Source organism: Ooceraea biroi, chromosome 8 (genome assembly GCF_003672135.1).
Source record: "Ooceraea biroi isolate clonal line C1 chromosome 8, Obir_v5.4, whole genome shotgun sequence".
Lineage (NCBI taxonomy): Eukaryota > Metazoa > Arthropoda > Insecta > Hymenoptera > Formicidae > Ooceraea > Ooceraea biroi.
The window spans coordinates 7,740,191-7,758,942 of record NC_039513.1 but is presented as its reverse complement, the minus strand read 5'-3'; the positions used below and the strand labels follow the sequence as shown (position 1 = coordinate 7,758,942).

The window sequence follows — 18,752 nt, the reverse complement described above, 5'->3', positions numbered from 1 at the left end:
ATGTTCTCTGAAAATGTGCGTTTTCCACAAGTTCTTCCCGTCCTCCTACTCCTTGATCGTTCCCATCCTTTTTATCGGACAATGGGCGATTACGACGTACCGTAGAATCTCGTGCCGAGCCGAGATCGATACCCATACGCGCGTTTCTGCGAGGAAGGATCAACGAGAGGAAAGGTTTCAACATTCGATGTAATGACGTTGATGCCACAAAGCGTTCCATTGTCGCGTTCGCGCGTGGTTGAATGTAACGAGTACGGTGACTGATCCCGCTTGTTCAAACGGATACCCGAGTGCATCCGACCGATTCGTCAGATAGTAAAACGTCCTATTAAAGCCCAAATTTCTGCAGTCTCTCCCGCAGATCGCGCTCCTGCTGAATTATACTGTTCATTACACGTGTTCTTGTACATCCTGTATATCCGAGCTTGCAAGTAAATCGCGTTGCGTGTCGAGTAATTCGGCGACCCATACCCCGCGCGGGAAATTGTGCAGTCCTTTATTAGCGGATGGGGAGATAGCGGACGCAGGTCAGCTTTATTGGCCCAGAATCCGTAATACGTTGCGCACATGTCGGAAATATGCGAAGCGCTTTCTCGGCAAGTTTGCGTTATTATCCGCTCTGCGTTATCCGTCATCACGGTCGAGGTCACTTGAGATGTTCCCCGCAAGAGTGTCGTGATATTGAAAAAGATCATGGATTCGTAACTCCGACGCCATATGGCTCAAATGAAAAGTGCGAAAAGAGTATTAAAGTATACCTTCCGTGGGGTGCGCGATCTGCCATGCATAAAACGCGAAAGTGTGGCTTCTCCGTTGAACTGACGACGAAAAATTTCACGAGCATCGCGCGCACAGATCAATCGTGCAACTTCGTTATTAATACATTCGCTCTCGATAAATCCGTACGCGAGCGAAAGATCCTTGAATTTAATCTCGCACGACGCTATATCGCTAATATTAATCGACTTTGGGAAATCGAGCAAGCAGCAAATCAAAAGCAACGATATTATTCGAAAATCACGCTTCCATTGAACGCCGTGTTTCCAGCGTGGTACGAGAGTACAAATCTCCTGTCACCAAGATAGTCCCTTAGTGGTGTTTGCCGAGGACTTGGCCGGTCGACTGTGCGGATCGGGATTTCGGAGGATTTGAACAAATTGTTGCGCCGAACTTACTCCGCTCAGTTCTCCTGTCTACTTAACGACCAGTCGAGATTATACCCCGAATTTCGCGTATTTTCTCGTTCTCGTGCGACATTTCCGGGAAAACAAAGGTAATACGGGTCGCAATCTTAAGCTGAGTAATTGAGCCGCGCTGCGCTGCGTCGGTGTCGCGAATGAAACAAAGAGTTTTAATTAAATAACAGAGATATCGCCGGCACGAAGAGGAGTTTTATAGCAAGTCGAATCACACGAGAGAGAAGTCACGAGAGGCGCTTTATATTCGGAGTTTTATTCAATTTCTCACCCTTTTCCGTTAAACATAATATCTTGTCAATCGCAGCGTATGTAATGTGTTTCCAAAGCGGGAGTATTGTTAGTCGGGAGAGGGCAACAAACGGTTTCTTTTTGGATGGCGAACGGCCCAGAGCTGCGGTAACTCGGCAATATTATCTGGCTTTAACATTCCGACTCAACTTGGCATAATCCGCGAGGATTACACACGGGGATGAAATAACGGAAAACGCGTACGCCGGTAAACGCGACAGTAAATGCGCGTGTACGCCAAATAATTCAATAACTAGTACATATTTTACCATCGTAAAGCCACGAATCAACGTGCTTTAAAAATTCAAGCGATGATTCTAGCGGAGCCTGCTGTAGGAATTATTTAATTAATCCATAAAAGATTATAACACACGCGATCAGGATATATTATCAGTAATTAGAGCGCAAAATATGCTCGTATCATTATCAGATATCCCTCCAACAATTCCGCAATATCTCCTTAATTCCGACAATACGTGGATAAAATATCTATTTTCGAGCTTCGCAGTAGCATGTTATACACGCTCTTTTTATTTTTTACATGTTTCCATGAAAGAAACTTGTGAAATGTTACTGAGAACTTTTCATCGCTCCATTCATTGTGCCAGGAATGAAAGCATCGTTGCACAGCGTAGCGCACCGCACATTGCTCGTTACCAGATTATAGGTTAACATCGTTACACAACGTTTCTTTTTTTTATTATTTCCCTTTTAGACGAATAGACAATACAATTCTAGCTAGAAACGTAAGTGCAATAATGATTGGCGATCGCGCCACAACGCGCAACGAACACTGTTATGGCCACAAACACAACGACGAAAGTTAAAATGTACCGCTCCGCGACTCCTGCTGCCTTTTGAATTATTGTATGAGACGACCACTTTTCATCGTGGAGGGTCGTATTCCCGAAGGGAGGTAGTTCGTTGTTCGGGGTACGCGTCGTATCAGTAGGATAAATGCCTTTATTCTCAAAGGACGTAACTAGGCGAAGACATATTAGGTGGAATATTCTTTGTCGATTGTGGATTATTCCAATCCATCTGTTTACCTTTATATGAGAAAGGATGTGCCATCTTGGGTACCATCTTGAAAACTTGTTTCTTATGCATACGTCGCTTCGTGTCGTCTACTAATTTATTCGTGGCTTCTATCGTGAGAGATGCATTACGGCGAAGCACGATTTGTCGTGTGTGAAAGACGTGGGTCTGGTCGTGGATTTCTCGAGGGAAAGAAAATGAGCGATTTGTCGGTACTGTCTGTACCGTAATGCACGAGTGCTATTTGCTCTAATGACGATGGATCATCCGGGGTGCGACGATAATATTCGCGCGCGCACTCGAATTACAAATTCTGCTGGTACAAGTTACTGCGCAGAGTCACGATACGATCCGTGCGTGTAAATGCTTGGGCGTTGCAAGCTGTTTGACTGCAGCGTTTGTTAAGCGATTGGATGCAATGTTATATGTACACCTAGGGTTTGATGTAATGCCCGTACGCCATTATCCGCGCGCCAAGTTGATCACTAGCACGCTCTCTTGCCTTGTGTGATCAGTCGTAATAATTTTGAAGGATTCCTCCGTGCATGAAGGTTTTCGCTTTGTTACATCTCTCTTATTAATAAACATGTGCATCGCGAACGCGACGCCAAATTTATGATATTTATTTGTGTCTCAACACAGAAAGCGGAGTAAATAAATCGACATTACGCACGCTCGGATGAGAACTCGGCTCGAATTTCCAATTTCAATAGCTCCTTAGCCTGCTTTCCTTCTACAAAGCACTTGTCAAGATTTCAAAGAAATGGGTTAAGGCAGGCGGTAGTACGATCGATGAGAGTAATATCAGAAGTGATTACAAAGCTCCGCGACGCTTTTGACGATCCTATTTTTCAGCGCGAGAAAGTCGCATCTCGGCGTATCACCGACAAGTCTTTTAATTAGAAATTTCAAGACAACGCTTCACAGTTTGTTCTGCACAAAACCCTTACGCTAATCGTAATGATATTTACGAGCGAGTGTAGCCAAACTGTGGAAACTGTGGAAACGAGTAATCGATGCAATAACAGTTTTTAATTGGAATTGTAATTAAATGATTTCGCAAAGCGATAAACACAGACAGAGAATTGATGAAACGTGGCCAGCCTGGCATCGCGTTAACGATATACCGAGAAACTCGACCCGCTAACAGGCACGATGATCACGAAGGGTCGCCTTTGACACGCGAGCACGTGTGTTCTGTGCTAATAGCACAAGATGTTCACAGCGAGATCGATGCCTGAATTGACTCGAGCCAACACTCGAGTTGTCGCTCCGGGGTTAAGACGGCAATCCCGTTTATTCCACGTCACGAGACGTGGGGATGGTCGATGGCATGATGCCAGCGACGACACCTTAAAATATCGATCGTGGGTCGCACGTATGCCGCGACCGCCGTTCATGCCGGTGGATTTAGATTCTCATAAAGCTCCATTGTTTAGCTGAGCTCGCATTCCTAAATCTCTATTGTCGTCCGCCGGTGAGTACAATTGCGACGTGCTGGCGAACGGTAGGCTCGCGCGTCTTGGCTGAGCCATTGCAGATTGAGCGATGGACACCGCCGCCCCGGGAAAACAATACGGGACTTTACTGCGAGCTTTACTTTACCCCGTACCCGCAACGAGGGGGATGCAGTGTCCCGCATCATACTCCGTTTTTGATGACGCTAGTCTCAAAGCCGTAACGCGATAATGACCGCCGAAACAGATTTGCTTGTCCACCGGCAAGTAACGAGTTTCTCATGGTTAATTCTAGTCAGCGACATCATCCGTGGCTGTTATTCCGATAAAGTCAATTGAATATCTGTTTTCAAGTTCCGACGTGATACCTGGATACCGAGTGGGCTATATAGAAATTTCATTCGGGCTAGATCCCGTGAATCGTAACGATGATGCACGATACTGCGATGGAATACTAATAGGATCGCTCTCGGTTACAATCTCTGTTTAACGAAATTATTGGTTATCATAATGGGAAGTGTAACGCGAGCATGTAAATGATTATTGAAGCTACGCTCAGGGAATAGGAGACTTGTATCGATAGTTTCACTAAGCCTGCGTCAGCCGGATCACGTTTGTGTGGCACTTGGTAAGTAGTTCCGCTCGATTCTTAGTCAGCCGTCAGACGGAGGATCTCTGTATCACTTACTGTCCATCATTCTTCTTGTATATGTTTTTGAAAACTTTTCTCTCGCATTCCGAGAATGCTGTTTTACATTTGAAGCTTTCCTTGTAGATCTAATAAACGTCACAGCAAAAGTATTTATTTTTAAATAAAACATATCAAGCATTTGTCGAGTCGATCATATCAGCCGGCAGCGGAATTCTTTTGAAACGTCCAGTGAGAATCCCACTAAGCCGATAAAAGCTTTTATAAGCTCAGTAAGATATCATGGAGCTGGAACGAAAGAGGGAATAAAACATGGAAAGAGGAATGCGAGTACTTTATTGAAGGAGGAAAGTCGATAGTCTAAGCTTGGAGAGAAATCAGCGAATAACGATTCCAAGTCCGAAAGTAAAATTACTGCCGGATGAAAGCCCAATCTCGCTTAACGATTTCTAATTAAATCTTTGTGGAGTCAAATGCGTGTGCACTGCGCGTGTATCTGTGTGTTACATACACTCTCATTTTTTAGGCATCATAATACTCCTTTGCTTGATATTTCATTAATATTTTCCTAACTGTATCCGCAATGTATCAGTGTCAAAAAATTACTTTTGTATTACGGAGACGGATTAATTGCTTGAATGGTGTCATCATCCAACTTTCTGTTCTGCACCGACCACCATTTAAAGAGCGAGTAACATGTTCTCGATGTTCTCGCTACGTAGGCGTCACTGCGTAGGTGAACGAGGAAGAGAGAATTTGCTGCTCTTACATGCTCACGTACACACCCAAATATGCGCGCGCGATACTCGTACTCTTTTAATGGAACGCGTGTATCACCAGTGCTAAAGTACCTAGCCAGACCTCTTTTACGAGCTCGTCCTCGGTACGAGCCATTTGGTTTAGAAATGCTTGAAAGTGCAACTACATTTTCTGAATCGGGCCCGAACCGCCGCAGGCCCTCCACGTGGGAACACAATGCGAGGGGACTGACCGTGCTGTCCACTTTCGTGCCCCCTTTTTCATGGATTCAATTTAAGGATAGAATTCGCAGATGCGCTGTTTGTGCGGATTCTGCATTAGCGCTCTACGCATGTAAAGTCGAACAATCTATTGTTAATTATCAAAATGAACAATATGCGATTTCCATTTTGTCGCTTGAATATCACGTAGGGGAAAAGCGGGAAAGTCTCTCTGCGGATTTAATTAATTCGAGATGCGATCGATAATGAACGCAATGCGCTGATACGTCGCAACGGAACTCTATGCTCCGCGCGTTGACTTGAGCTTTGAGGGATGAAAAATCGCGTGAAACGAGATGGCGGTATCTGCACACCGACTGCGTGCATTCATCAAACTCAACCCCACGGGTCTAACGGAATGGCGTTTTCCGAGAATTCTTAAGTTATCGCAAAACTCGACGTACCTGCTTGCCGCCGCCTGCGGAAATTACTAACCGGAATTGCGCGGAAATAACGCCCCGAAAGATCCGACGAACGTTGTGCGCGTCAAGAAAGTTACGGGCGCAACGCTGTCGCACAATCTTTTAAGAAAAAAAAAGAAAGAGAAAAAAGAACAAGAAAGTAAAAAGCAAAAAAATAGCTCGTAAAGTCTTTTGACCGAACGCGAGTAAAGTGGCGGGGAAAATGCAGCGGCAAAAAAGTTTATGCAAGATGTCGTGTCGAGCAGCCGAGTCAGACGTTTGATTCGCTTGTGTTCACTTGCTGCTTGGTTTTTCGGGGTCTACGCGGAATTCGATTGAGCCGTCCAGTCGGACTCGCGCTTCTTGCGTCAGTCCAAGACATTCCCGTTGGTGGGTAGTTTTGATATATTGATAGTCTCGAATCGATTGCTCGGCGAAACTGAGAAAGCGAGTTACGGCATGTACCTACGTATTTGCGCGGGCGATTAGTTTATCGTTGCCCGGGATAAGGATGAACGTATAAAGCCGTGGGCTAGATGCCGGGTAACTCTCCCGCGCGCGTAACGTACACCGTAATCTCGCTCTAGAGTATATGCATTCCGAATTAAATCACGCGGCGTGATTGGACAGGCGCGCGCGGCCGAACCAGTTGCATAGTATACGTACACGCCCGCGAGAAAACCTTTGGGACGTCAATGGCACGGTTCCGGAAATTGGCAAAACGTCAGTGCCCGATGGTACATTAACCTTAGATCTGTCAACTTACTGAAATCGCAGCAGCGGAATCACTTTTTAGCTGCGAGCGCCGCTCTATCTCTTCTGGAAGAATGGAATCGAACACAAGTATTATGTTTTGTATCTGCTGGTCTTTTCACAATTAACGGCACGGACTCTTTCGGGACGCCTGCGGAATTTTTATGTGACTTAAATTAATGATTGTTGTCTTCTTTATAATTTTTTTCGTAATACACTATTGGGGAAAGTAGTGTGTTCCTTCCCCGTTATCTACTTTCTTCATTTTGTGCGGTGTTGGTCTTGATTAACCGTTTAAACATTTTACTTGCTACACCAAAAACATGCTTTATGATGGTGTACGCGGTATGCCTGGCGTCGAGCCAATCACAGAAGGCATCTTCGCAAAGTTGGACTTGCTCCGCTTGCCGTTACACTGACGACTTCTGTGGACTCTCCGAGAAAACTTTTCGAGTCGTCACACGCTAATCAGGCTTCCTATCTCTTATCATGAGCTACCTCTGACTTCATATTCTTAGTCCGAGGATTCAAATGACTCTCCTCCACAGTTTTATCGTAAGAATAATGCAAATCGTTACACGTTCTTGTTACCTTGCTGTATTTACCAGTAGCGACTAATATGAGATCAAATCAGACTTTGCAACGGTCGTTTAATGCGCATGTTGCTCGTCTGAGAACACCTGGTGAAGTTATTGTACACGAAAACCGTAATCCATCCATTAAACCTTAGTGCTTTCGCCTCTTTACCGCTTTTCGACATTTTGATATATGGACAAAGTAGTGAAGAAAAAGCCAACTGTGAGATCCGCTGTGTATTCTATAATATCAACGGGAAGTCTTCTCCATTAATATCGCCCGATATGGCCACGTCGTGTACCAAGCAGGTTTCGATCATAATAAAATTTTTACCACGTTTCGACTTTTTGACGTACGATCAAAAAGGGGGGGAAGGTGGTTCGGCCATATTTCACGTCACCCGCTTTTCTCATAAAACTCGTGCCCGTCCGACGTGGCCAAAGGGTCTGACAGATTCATCAGCGGTTCGATTTATTTTTTTCCGCCGAGTTCCGATCGACCGCCACGGTCGTTCATGATTTCCCATCGCGTCCTCCCACCTGAACCTTAGGAAATATCACCGGACGTTGCACGGAAAGTGAGAAACTCGTTTCCCGAACCACGTAATAAATTGCGGCAGCCGGCAGTCAGCGCGGAAAAGTCATGCCGCGCGAACCGACGCAAAACGGTGCAAAGCAACGCGGCGGGCGTTCAAGTGGCTCAACCTTTTCGTCATGAGTCGTGGGTCTCTACGTGCGGCTTTGGCTCTACTTGGAGTGCTGTTTGACGGCTCGGGTCTTTCGACACTTTTCAAACAAACCGTTGATATTTCCGCCATGAAAGAACGAGAGCGCAGCAGCGATGTAACATCTATGATGTACTCGCGCGTGCCGTGCGAACCTCCAGGAAGCTACCGTAAATCTTGCTTTGTCGAGCTTCCAGCATCCCGATTTCCCACCCTTCCAATGTCACCTCCCAATTACAATGCGCCAAAATTTATTTCCGGTCTCTCTCTCTCTGGTAGTCTCCTGCTCCATCTTTCGCTCGATCGCTCCTCTGTCGTTGTTCCATCCTCCATCACGGATTTACAGAGCCACTTATTTCACGAGGTCCCGGGGCTGCGCGAGCACAATTTCATCCTCTTGCGGTTTCTAGCCAGAATGCATGTGGCACTCACCGGGAGCTGGTACCGGGAGACAACGGTCGTACGGGAACTCGTCGAATAATAACGTTATTGCGCGTCTCGCCATTAGTTTTCCTAGGCACTGCCACACGTCCTAGCCGTCGTACATCCATCACCCGAATAGCAAGCACTCTTTAGAACGCTATGTAATTTCACTCCCGCTTTCTCCGTATCTCCGTTCGACCAATGGCTCCTGCGAATTTAGCCACTGGGGGCCCGTCGAGTGGTCGAGGGCCAGGCGATACCGCCATTGCGCCGTAACTCGTCTATCCCTATCTCGTTACCTGACACGGAGGCGCGATGCACGAAGGACGACCCGCGTCTCCTCTCTGCCCCGGTTAACGACGTCAAACGTTAACTGCCGCGCGGTCCACCGTGCCTTGTACGGCCGTACGGGAACCGTAAGATCTAAGCGCCGACGGAAATACGTTTGGGAAATTAAGGTGCAAAATTAATATCCGGCGACGGTATGGCGGGGCACCCGCGGTCGATACGCGGTCACCCGTGCTTTCATATTTGTCCGCGGTGTTGCTACGTGCCCCGGCCAGGAGAACATCTTCCACGGCCGCGCCACGTCACTAACGATGACGAATTGCGTACTGATAAATCGTCCGTTCGCAAATATCTCGCATCCCCCGCGCCCCCGGGGAATGCGCTCCCGGGGAAGACGGGCATCGTGGAAGGAACATTCGCCACAAAATTAATTCCTTTTATCGCGCACCGCCGGGATACAGCGGGCAGGCAGACTCGCCCGCGACAAATGGAATATCACGCGGGGAGCGCCACCGATTAATTAGGGGCTGTCCAAGTGACCGTGATAAATAGGTTGCGTAACGGGATCATTAAGACCTCGGTGAATTTCGACCAAACTTGTAGCGCGCTCGGTGTAATTAACGCATTCGTCGCTCGCCCGTAAATAATTTCGATATAATGATCCCGCGCCGAAATAGCGGCTTTAGTTCGTGCAACCTACCTACCCCGCGCTACCTTAAAGATTGAAATAATCCCGACATTAATAACGGGTCATCGATAAGCCGATATCACGTGGTCGAGAGAGCCAACTCTCTCCGACTGCACCAACCGGGCTGCTCCGAATTCCCGAATTAATACGCGCAGCAAATTGTTTTTGCGAGCGCGGTCCGCTGCCATGAACTTCTCGGCTTTGCCATAAGCCACGCTAATTTCAGCATTGTATTCGCCTTAAGTCACGGGATCACAGACGTTCTCTCCGTGAGCGCGTGAACTGCGGTAATCTGTGTACAGTGGGACTTGCGAACACCTGTTCCATTTCAACACACTGGGCGCAATTAGTCAATTAGTTATTCCATGCACATTACGAGGATCTTAAACGTGCAGGCGAATTTATCGGTTTAATTTCGTGGAACCCGTAGGAGACGAATTCGTAGCTGAATTTACAGTTGGGTAACTACCGTCGAAATTCAATTACTGCGTGTATTGTTATACATAATGGTACGTTTAACTTTTTTGTTTCAGTTGTTCCAGGGGAGATTTCCTGAAGCTATTTTTACATCTGGAGAGCAGAGGCGTTTCCGAGTACACGCCTTGGTCTGGTGTGCTTTGCGGAGGACTGCTTGACATCCCGCAAGTTCTTTACAGCTCAAGATCGACACTCATTCTGGAGTTTCACACTGAGAGCCCACCGTCTAATGCCACTGGCTTCTCCGGCACTTTTAAGTTCATCGATAGACGTGAGTTGGAGTTCTCATATACGGTTTAACTTTTACTGCCAACAACTTGCCAAAATACAATAATTTTAACACTTTCTTTTCAAGAGTCTGTGTAAAAAGATGGTAACGATTTAATAGCTTGTATGGATATCAGCAAGAAATTGTAAAGTGTAGCGTGTCGAGTTAATGCTGAATTAATTCTCCGATAAAGTAAAGATAAAGTCGAAAACGAAATGCGAAACATCAATACTAAACTACCGATATATCGAACGAAAACGAAAACGATGTTTCTACTGAATCGGGCAATCGTACGCTCTTGAAGAGTTTAGGACAGGAAATAGACTGGATTAAGACTGACGGCATTTTAACGAAAACCTTTTCGTTTCTCCACCCGATGTAGTGGGGAAACTCGTTTGACTCGAGAGAGTTTGCTGAACCTCCACTTATCGACGTGCTGCGTTTATCGAGAAATTTTAGATTTCGTTTTATGAAACTCTTGCGAGTTCACTTCTAAGTCGTCCGGTGTAGCTCAATCGGAAAATAATTTCAAAGTTATCGGAAAAATCGCTACGAGTTGGACTGATAACGTGTCTGTCTCTGGATAACGCTAATTAACGTATACGCGCGTGCACACTCAACCTGTTCTAAGAAAATGCGGTGAATCGAAATTCGTAGCAATACCGAAATTCGATGACAAATCGTTAACGAAGCTTTTTTCGCGCGATAGTAAATGCGCGCGTGCGCGTCTGTGGTTTTGCGAAATTAAAGTCGCAAATTTTCAGGCCGTACAACCGGTCCAGAAATTTCAGTAGATTTTAAACCGACGGTTCGTTAGTAAGCGTTTCACGAATATAACTGCCCGACGCATGCTTTAAACATGCTATTCCGCGAACTTTTTATTTTGCTCACGTGTATGCAGTCGGCTTACGTGTACCACGAATAACAGTGACATAATTCTCTATGGTGGGTGAGAGTTCCCTGTACAATTTGAAATCGCGCTATTTTTTTGCGTCAGCTGCGGCGGGATTCCCTTTATATCCCTACAACTTTCCGCGGCACAAATTCTGTATATTTCCCATAACATAATAAAAACGCAAGATATCTCGTTCGATACAACATACAGGGACACAGAGCACGTGAATTTTATTTTCCAGCGAACCTTATCATTGTTCTCGATCAACCAAACTCTATCTCGTCGTAGTATATTTCCATACGTTTTCATACAACAAACATCTCAATTTGACGTATGTAGATAACAGCAGACGAGATTATCCAAAATATTGAATCAAGGATAACAAGACATATACATATAATAGTGTTAATTCTTACATAATTTAATTAATATTCCCTTTCACATATATCAGCATGAACATTACGTAGTTTGTCAACCTTTTATCAGTTTCCAATTAGCCATGGAATAAAGCACTTGACATGTCATAAGAAAAATACACTCGCGTCATCGCTACCAGCCGGGAAACGTCACGAATCCATTTTGTTCGATCCATCATTCCCTGGCGAACACGTCGTTGGCGTATAAGAGGGAAAAATGATGTTATCGGCAAACGGCGTACCTCTTTTCCCTACATTTCCCCAGCCAGGCTGTTTTTAGTATTTTTTCCAGCTATTAGCTCCTCGTATCTTTATTCTTCGTTCATCATCCCACTAAACGATAAAGTTTTGTGACAAATAAACATATTTTACCACAAAATATGCGCTTTCCTAACGTTACGTTAAATATGTATGTATATATACATGTAGCGCGACGTATTAAAATTTGTAAGATCCAGTAGTTCTATCAGTGCAGGCTAATTCATTTATTACGCTGCTGCGCCCATGACCTCAATCTCGCCAAAATCCGCCAATTAATGAGAAAATTACGAAGGCGTCTCCTTCGCGGTCGCTAAAAATACCGCTTTGCGCTTCTCAGAGATTAGCAGGGATATTACCGTTTTCCTTGGATAATTACCGAAAGTTTAGCGGCGATGAGTTTGACGAACAAATTTCCACGTACTATCATACCGTGCCATGTTTATTTCGCAAGAACTATGACATCCTTTTCGACACGACTGAATCGAAAATCAAAAGAAAATGAGTTTGAAACTTTGACAACTTTGACAGTAGACTATAGATGGATAAATATCAATAGCTGCTGATGATGCATAAACTTATAATAGGAGAATAATGATATCCCTCAGGGGACATTTTCGCGGAATTAGGAAAGTTACGGTCAAAATTTTAACAAGTCCATGCGCGCTTATCATTACTGATAAAACGTGCCATAATTGCGATACTCGAGATAGAGAGGAAATGTGGAGCAAGTCGGAAAGTCCTTCGGCTATTTGCGTGGTATTGATTATAAGTGGGAAATTTAGTCTAGACTATTTTCAAGTTTTCCTACGGCGGCGCCGGGCTAATTACACGGAGAGTGTCGGGCCCGCGCCGAGATATCGACTCCAACTCGATATTCCGTTATCAGAATCCATTTTATATCTTCCGGCAATTAGAGGTCATCAGGCTAATCTATATTTCGCTATTTGTTACGCTCAAGCGTCTTTGATGAAAACGTCTCGAAGATCGATAGATTTAATGATGCAACATATCCAGTTACTCAATTAAATATCTTGATGGAAAGTAATCCGCATAAATCGATGAAACGTGGAATGAAAATAAGACTTGCTTTATAAGCGATTAAAATGAACTCGGTTTTAATTATTGATACATTTTCGTAATGCAATTGGAGATTAATGTTAATTTTCAGCAGCCGAGTTTATGACGTTTTTCAACTGAAAATATATTTCGCGGCGTCTATACACTCACTTCCTAATTTGGTAAGACGCTTGACAATATTATTAAGTAACATTTTCGGCTATCCCGGCGGGATGCTCAGTACCCAGTACGATCTCTCTTATGCAGTCCTACCTCGCCGTGCGTATTCTCCGGTTTCCCGTACCTCAGAGACATCTGATACGAAAAGTACTTAAACTCGTAAACTTTTTCCAAGTGTCGAGAGTTAGCGTAAATCTCGCCCTACGGAAAGCAGCAGGCTGACGGTATACGAAACTTTGACTCGGGATGTCTATCTATTTCACGGCCTCATAAACAAGTTTGTGTGTCATTAAGTCGAGTTTTATCATTAGTATTTATCGTAATGATAAATATACTGGAATGACGAGGAGACTTGATGAAACCGCGCGGAAAGAAGAAGTTTGCACAAGAAGATGCATTTCGACTAAAGATTATAATATTAATAAAACTTGCGACTTGGTTCAACGTTCTTTAGATGCTGAAATAATTTCTTTTTAAGAGTGCTCTATATACGGATGCTTATTTCTTGAACAGATTACGAGACATACATATTTTTAGCAAGAGAGTGCTTTGTGTATCGATCAGCCACTAAACTTAGCTTACTTCTATATATTCCTCCTCCCCCTCCCGGGAGATGCACCGTCGTCTGCTACGTTTTGAATTTCTTACTGTTTTATCACGAAATGTAAAATGCAATTTCAGAAACGTAACGTATAAACAAGAAAATCGTGAAAGTGTTGGAGGAACCAACATTCTCTACGAGCATTATTTTCTACATCAACCACTCGAAGTTTCCTTATTATTGTTGGTTCCATTATTCTCTATTAGACGGTAGAGCTTCTCTAAATTTTGCATACATCGCGAAGTTTCGAAGTGCCTGCACAGACGGTAAAGTACAGCTGTACGCAATTTTGCGGTGCGGATAATATCGTATTCGAATTCCACGAATCATCGAGAGTTCGCGAATATTTCGATAATGTTGCGTACCTCGCGATTATGCCGAAGTATCGTTCCCCGCGCTTCTTCCATTAAATGCAGTATCGCGATTCGGTTGTATTTTAAAACAAACTTTGTCGATGCATTATCCGAGTGTAATGCGTTCGTTATCTGGAAACTGTAGTAGGCCGTCGAAATGCTGAAAGTTGAAACACGAGAGCATTATACAGAACAGTATATCCTGTTTGAATCGTCGCATTGTTCGGAATCCGCAAGCCATATGCAAAGCGCAAACAAACGCGTCACAGCCGGGGTTCAATTGCTCCAATTGCCTTAATTTGCACCGAGGCGGATAGATTGATAATGAATCGCAAGCGTCATTACGCAATTAATTTACGAAATTCAATTGCACGCGCGTGGGAATAACGATGACGCGGAATCGTAGCTCGGATTTTCGTCGCGGTCCGATGAAAATTACGAAACAGCAACGCGTGCAACTTCGATCAGGCGTAACGACGTAAACAAATATTGACACTTTCGCACAAGCGGGTTCGGTTCAAAAATACAAAAATCTCAGCTGCGTTCAAGTTTATTCGATTGTTGTTTGCCCGCCATGCTGCATCATTCCACGGGCGGTCGAACGAGAGATTAATTTCAAATAGAAACATTTTAATCGCAATGATGACATGAACTTTGGATAAGCGTCATACGTCCAATATCGTCTAAATATCATTAATTTTACAAATAATTATTTTATTGGAAATTATTAAGTGTGCGCACACATATCTTTTTCCACTGTAACTAGTTTTGCGACAAATGATTTGCTTTTTAAACAATATTGATGTTCTATTATATTGATCTAATATAAGCTTATATTGGTCTAATATAAGCATTGGCTGTTTTTATTGTTATTATATTATTCTTTTGTTGCGCAAAAACAATTCTTACTAAAGAATTATTCATTGTATTATACTTTTATTGATTAACACAGGAAAGCTGTTTTATCATTATTTTATTTTGACACGATCATAATTAGTCGCATTATGTTTTTAAAATTTTACTATTATGTTTCTCACGCTACTGCAGTTTCAATAAAATCCAAATCCATAGTTATGTCTCATTTCTTTGTAATATTTACATTAAAACTTTAAAGAAAATATCTAACAAGAGAGAGAAAATTATAAAAATAAAGAATTTGTTTAGATGACTTACAACTTTCCCAAGACGCTTCCTCTAATTATTAAACATAATAATATCTGGTAGTCGCTTCTCTTTATTTTCTCTTGAATCTCCGTTCGTTTTCCCGGACCAAATTTCGATATTTTATCTAGTATTCTACGAGTCAAATGGTTCATAACGGCTCTTACTTGAAAATTTCAGAGCGTAACGTAATAGAATTGTTGAAATGATAGTAATATTATATATAAAATACGTAAAATATACATTTTATATGTTATTCGTTGGATAAATTGAATATCGATAATTAATCAATACTGCATTAATAAAAAATAGTATTTACGTATAAATTTTATAAGTGATCCACTCTGTGTAATTGAATGAGGCGAACCTAGAAATATCTAGATTTAATGCATTTCTACTGATTAGCAACATCACTTTAAGCGGCACGTACGCTAAAGAATAATAATTAATAGGTTCAATGAGGCATCTCGTTAAGTGTTTCTATTGACACACAGTCTTTCTCTCTGCGAAATGCTTTCCGTAATACGATTCTAGATTCAAGATCTTAGTGCTAAACTCACAAGTACGTTCTTATCGAATCGATAATTGATATATTATCATGTTAATGTGCCCCATCATATGTATGTTGTATTTATACGATCGTCAATGAATACGTCAATGAACGACATATTTTCAATATGGTTAATGCATGAACTCAACAATTTAAACAATGGCAAATATATTTGTAGACAGTGTCACGCAATCTAAACAGATCATTTTTGCAACGCCTCATCGAGAGTTTGAACAAAATCTTTTTCCATTTTCCGCAATATTCGGAAATTCGCATCGCGCCCTTTCGCCCATAGGCAATCGGTCGGTTGGTACCGGCATGTGTTTGGTCAAGTGCCGTTTAAGGGTTTGTATACGTGCACCTGTACATCACACGTGAAGATACACCCACTAGCATACACGGGATGTGTTACACGCGAACGATCCGTTCAGGATACCGCCGGCGCAAAGTGACTACGTGTCCGGCATACCAAGCCCATTAAAATCTATCTGCGGCCCGGCCGTTGTAGCGCAAAATTTAAAAAGAATTCCGAGGAGCTTGCGTTCGGTATCCGCGTCTGTTCGCGTGAAAGAAGGAACGTACTTCCGGTCCGCGGTACCTATAGGGATCGGCTCGGAGAATTCATCCCTCGGGAGGATGGCGCGGCTGCTGCCCGTCGCTTTCAAACTACGCCCTCGTTTATCGTGTTGACGCGTGATTCTTTTAAATTTGCATAAACAAGCGCGAGAGATCGCGATTAGATCTCAAAGCATTGCAAAGTGCGCGGGACGTTGAGGATGAAGCTGATCCTCACGAGACCATACACGAATAATTATTCAATCTTTTGCTACTGCATAGGATGTTAATCTGAAGAAATCTGGTTCGCGATTAAAATGCGTTGTAATTGTATCGAGCTGAGAAAAATTGGCGACTTTTTCTAGCTTTATGCGCGCGACTTAATCAGCTCCGACGCAATAATCCGGTGTGCCGGAAGATCCTCAGCTGCTAGCGAATCTGTATGCAGATGTGACCGACCTTGTATAAGCAAATTAATGCTTGCCCTCCTACGGTATCATTGCACAGCGTTCTGATCAACCCCGCTCCAATTGCAAAGCGCGAATCACTTAATTATCCAGATAGCATGTAACCTAATAATAACACGTAATGCGAAAGCGTAATTAACGAATGCAGAGTACAAACGCGCATTTATAAAATTTATAAATGCCTATTCATTTGATATAATCAACCATCAGTGCGCGATGTTCAAAAATACTTCGATTGCTGATACATCGTCCATAATTAAATAAATGCTATTGTATTAGACATTTTGATATTATATCGTGTACAGATTACTAATGAAAGCATCTGCAGTTATTTATTGATGTTTTATTTATTGATTAACTCTCGCGCGTGCGAAATGGACAAATGGATGATTTATCGATTTAATATCAAAAGAAACACGGTACAATTGTTATATCAGCAAAATTCAATAATTAATTCTTTTACACTTTATTCATCTGATAGAACAATCTATTTGTAATATCTGTGTAATCGTGAAAACTATTAACCTACAAGATACCATATATAATTTACGTGCAATTTTCACATTTGCGAACGTTTCAACAACCGCGTAAAATTGTGAATTGAAAACAATTTGTACTTTCCATACTTTTACCTCGCAATTAATCCGCGTTTTGCGCCGCGTTTTACACCGCGTAAAATCACACGTGAACAATCTGCTAACATCAAAATGAAAGCACTTGCTCCTAGTGCAAACGGTGACAATCGTTGCGGAGACTTCCATTTTTCAAAGTGTACAGGCGAAAGAGCTGCAAGACGTATCTCCCGCGTCGCGGGGAACTAGCACGTCGGCACTTTCTACATCGATCGCTCTAAATAACTCGCCCGGTAAATTTATTATACTCGGCACCCTTTCAAAAAGAGCTCGACGAGACTTGCTTCACGGTAGAATCTCTTTTCTTGAGAATCGTGCTCTCTCGTCGCCGAAAAATCGCATATCGAGAAGTAACTCGCGGTTAACGCGCAGAGTGCAATACGCATTACATTCCGGGTAAACACATTGTGCGACGATGGTTATATTTTGTCGATTTACATCTCGCGCGTCACGTCTCATTTGCAATTCGGTTTAACGGTATTATTCTTGCAGCTTAAATGGACGCGAGCGGTAAACGGAAGCTAGTGCAAACGTTAACTAATAATCATTATTATGTTTGATGATTTTTCGGATTTAATTCGTATTCTAACTTGGTAGATTTAACGCGCAAATATCGCGGGGCGAAGTTGCACGCTCGCTCGCGAAGTAACGTCCCGGCCCCAAATTCTATTGCTTCAAATCTGAATAATTATATGTGCGCAAATACCGCGTCACCGTGGCACGTTGCAGACTGAATCGCAAACATATACCGGCCCCTAACGAACTCTACCTTTCTCCCGGACCTTAAGACAATAAAGCATGAGATACCTGCATAAGGGTACGTCATGTGTCCGATGTGCCCGTGGTGGTTTTACGAACGGTAAAAAAATCTGTGGTAATACACCTGAGAAAATGCTTTGAGAAATACCGTTCTATTAGCAGAATATGAAAATGTTTCAGATAAAACAAATGCTGATTAATGAGGGAGAGGATTCTCCCTGATGTTTTTCAATTGCGAGATACCGTTAGCACAGACAAATAAGAACACAGAGCGGAGGAAAATTAAATTTTAGTAAAGAAAAAAAAGGGATTACGCAAAGAAGACGGCAAACAAAGGCACTGCGAGAAAAGCCGGAAGAGGATAGGAATCTCGAAGAGACAAAAATAGAAAAATTAGAGGAAAGAGCTCGCCGCAAAAGCGAGAATATTGCGGAGGAGCACGTTAATAAAGACGTCGCAGCAATTCCACTGAGGAATTAAAATTGAAGCGAAGTAACGCTTAACTGACGCGTGCTAATCGCTTTATTCGATCATTCCGTATTATATTATGTATTAATCGTAGATGGAACGATAATTGAATAATCCATTAGATTGTTAAAAGGACTGTCTTGTTGTTTG

General features: G+C 43.1%; 1 protein-coding gene across 1 annotated transcript in view; it reads left to right on the top strand.

The window, feature by feature from the left end:
- LOC105275774 (suppressor of lurcher protein 1) overlaps positions 1 to 18,752 on the top strand; it is a 226,943-nt gene that overhangs the window by 68,811 nt on the left and 139,380 nt on the right. Inside the window, exon 4 of the mRNA XM_026971836.1 lies at positions 10,037 to 10,251. Within this exon, the coding sequence (XP_026827637.1) occupies positions 10,037 to 10,251 (215 nt within the window). The remainder of the gene's footprint in view (positions 1 to 10,036; positions 10,252 to 18,752) is intronic.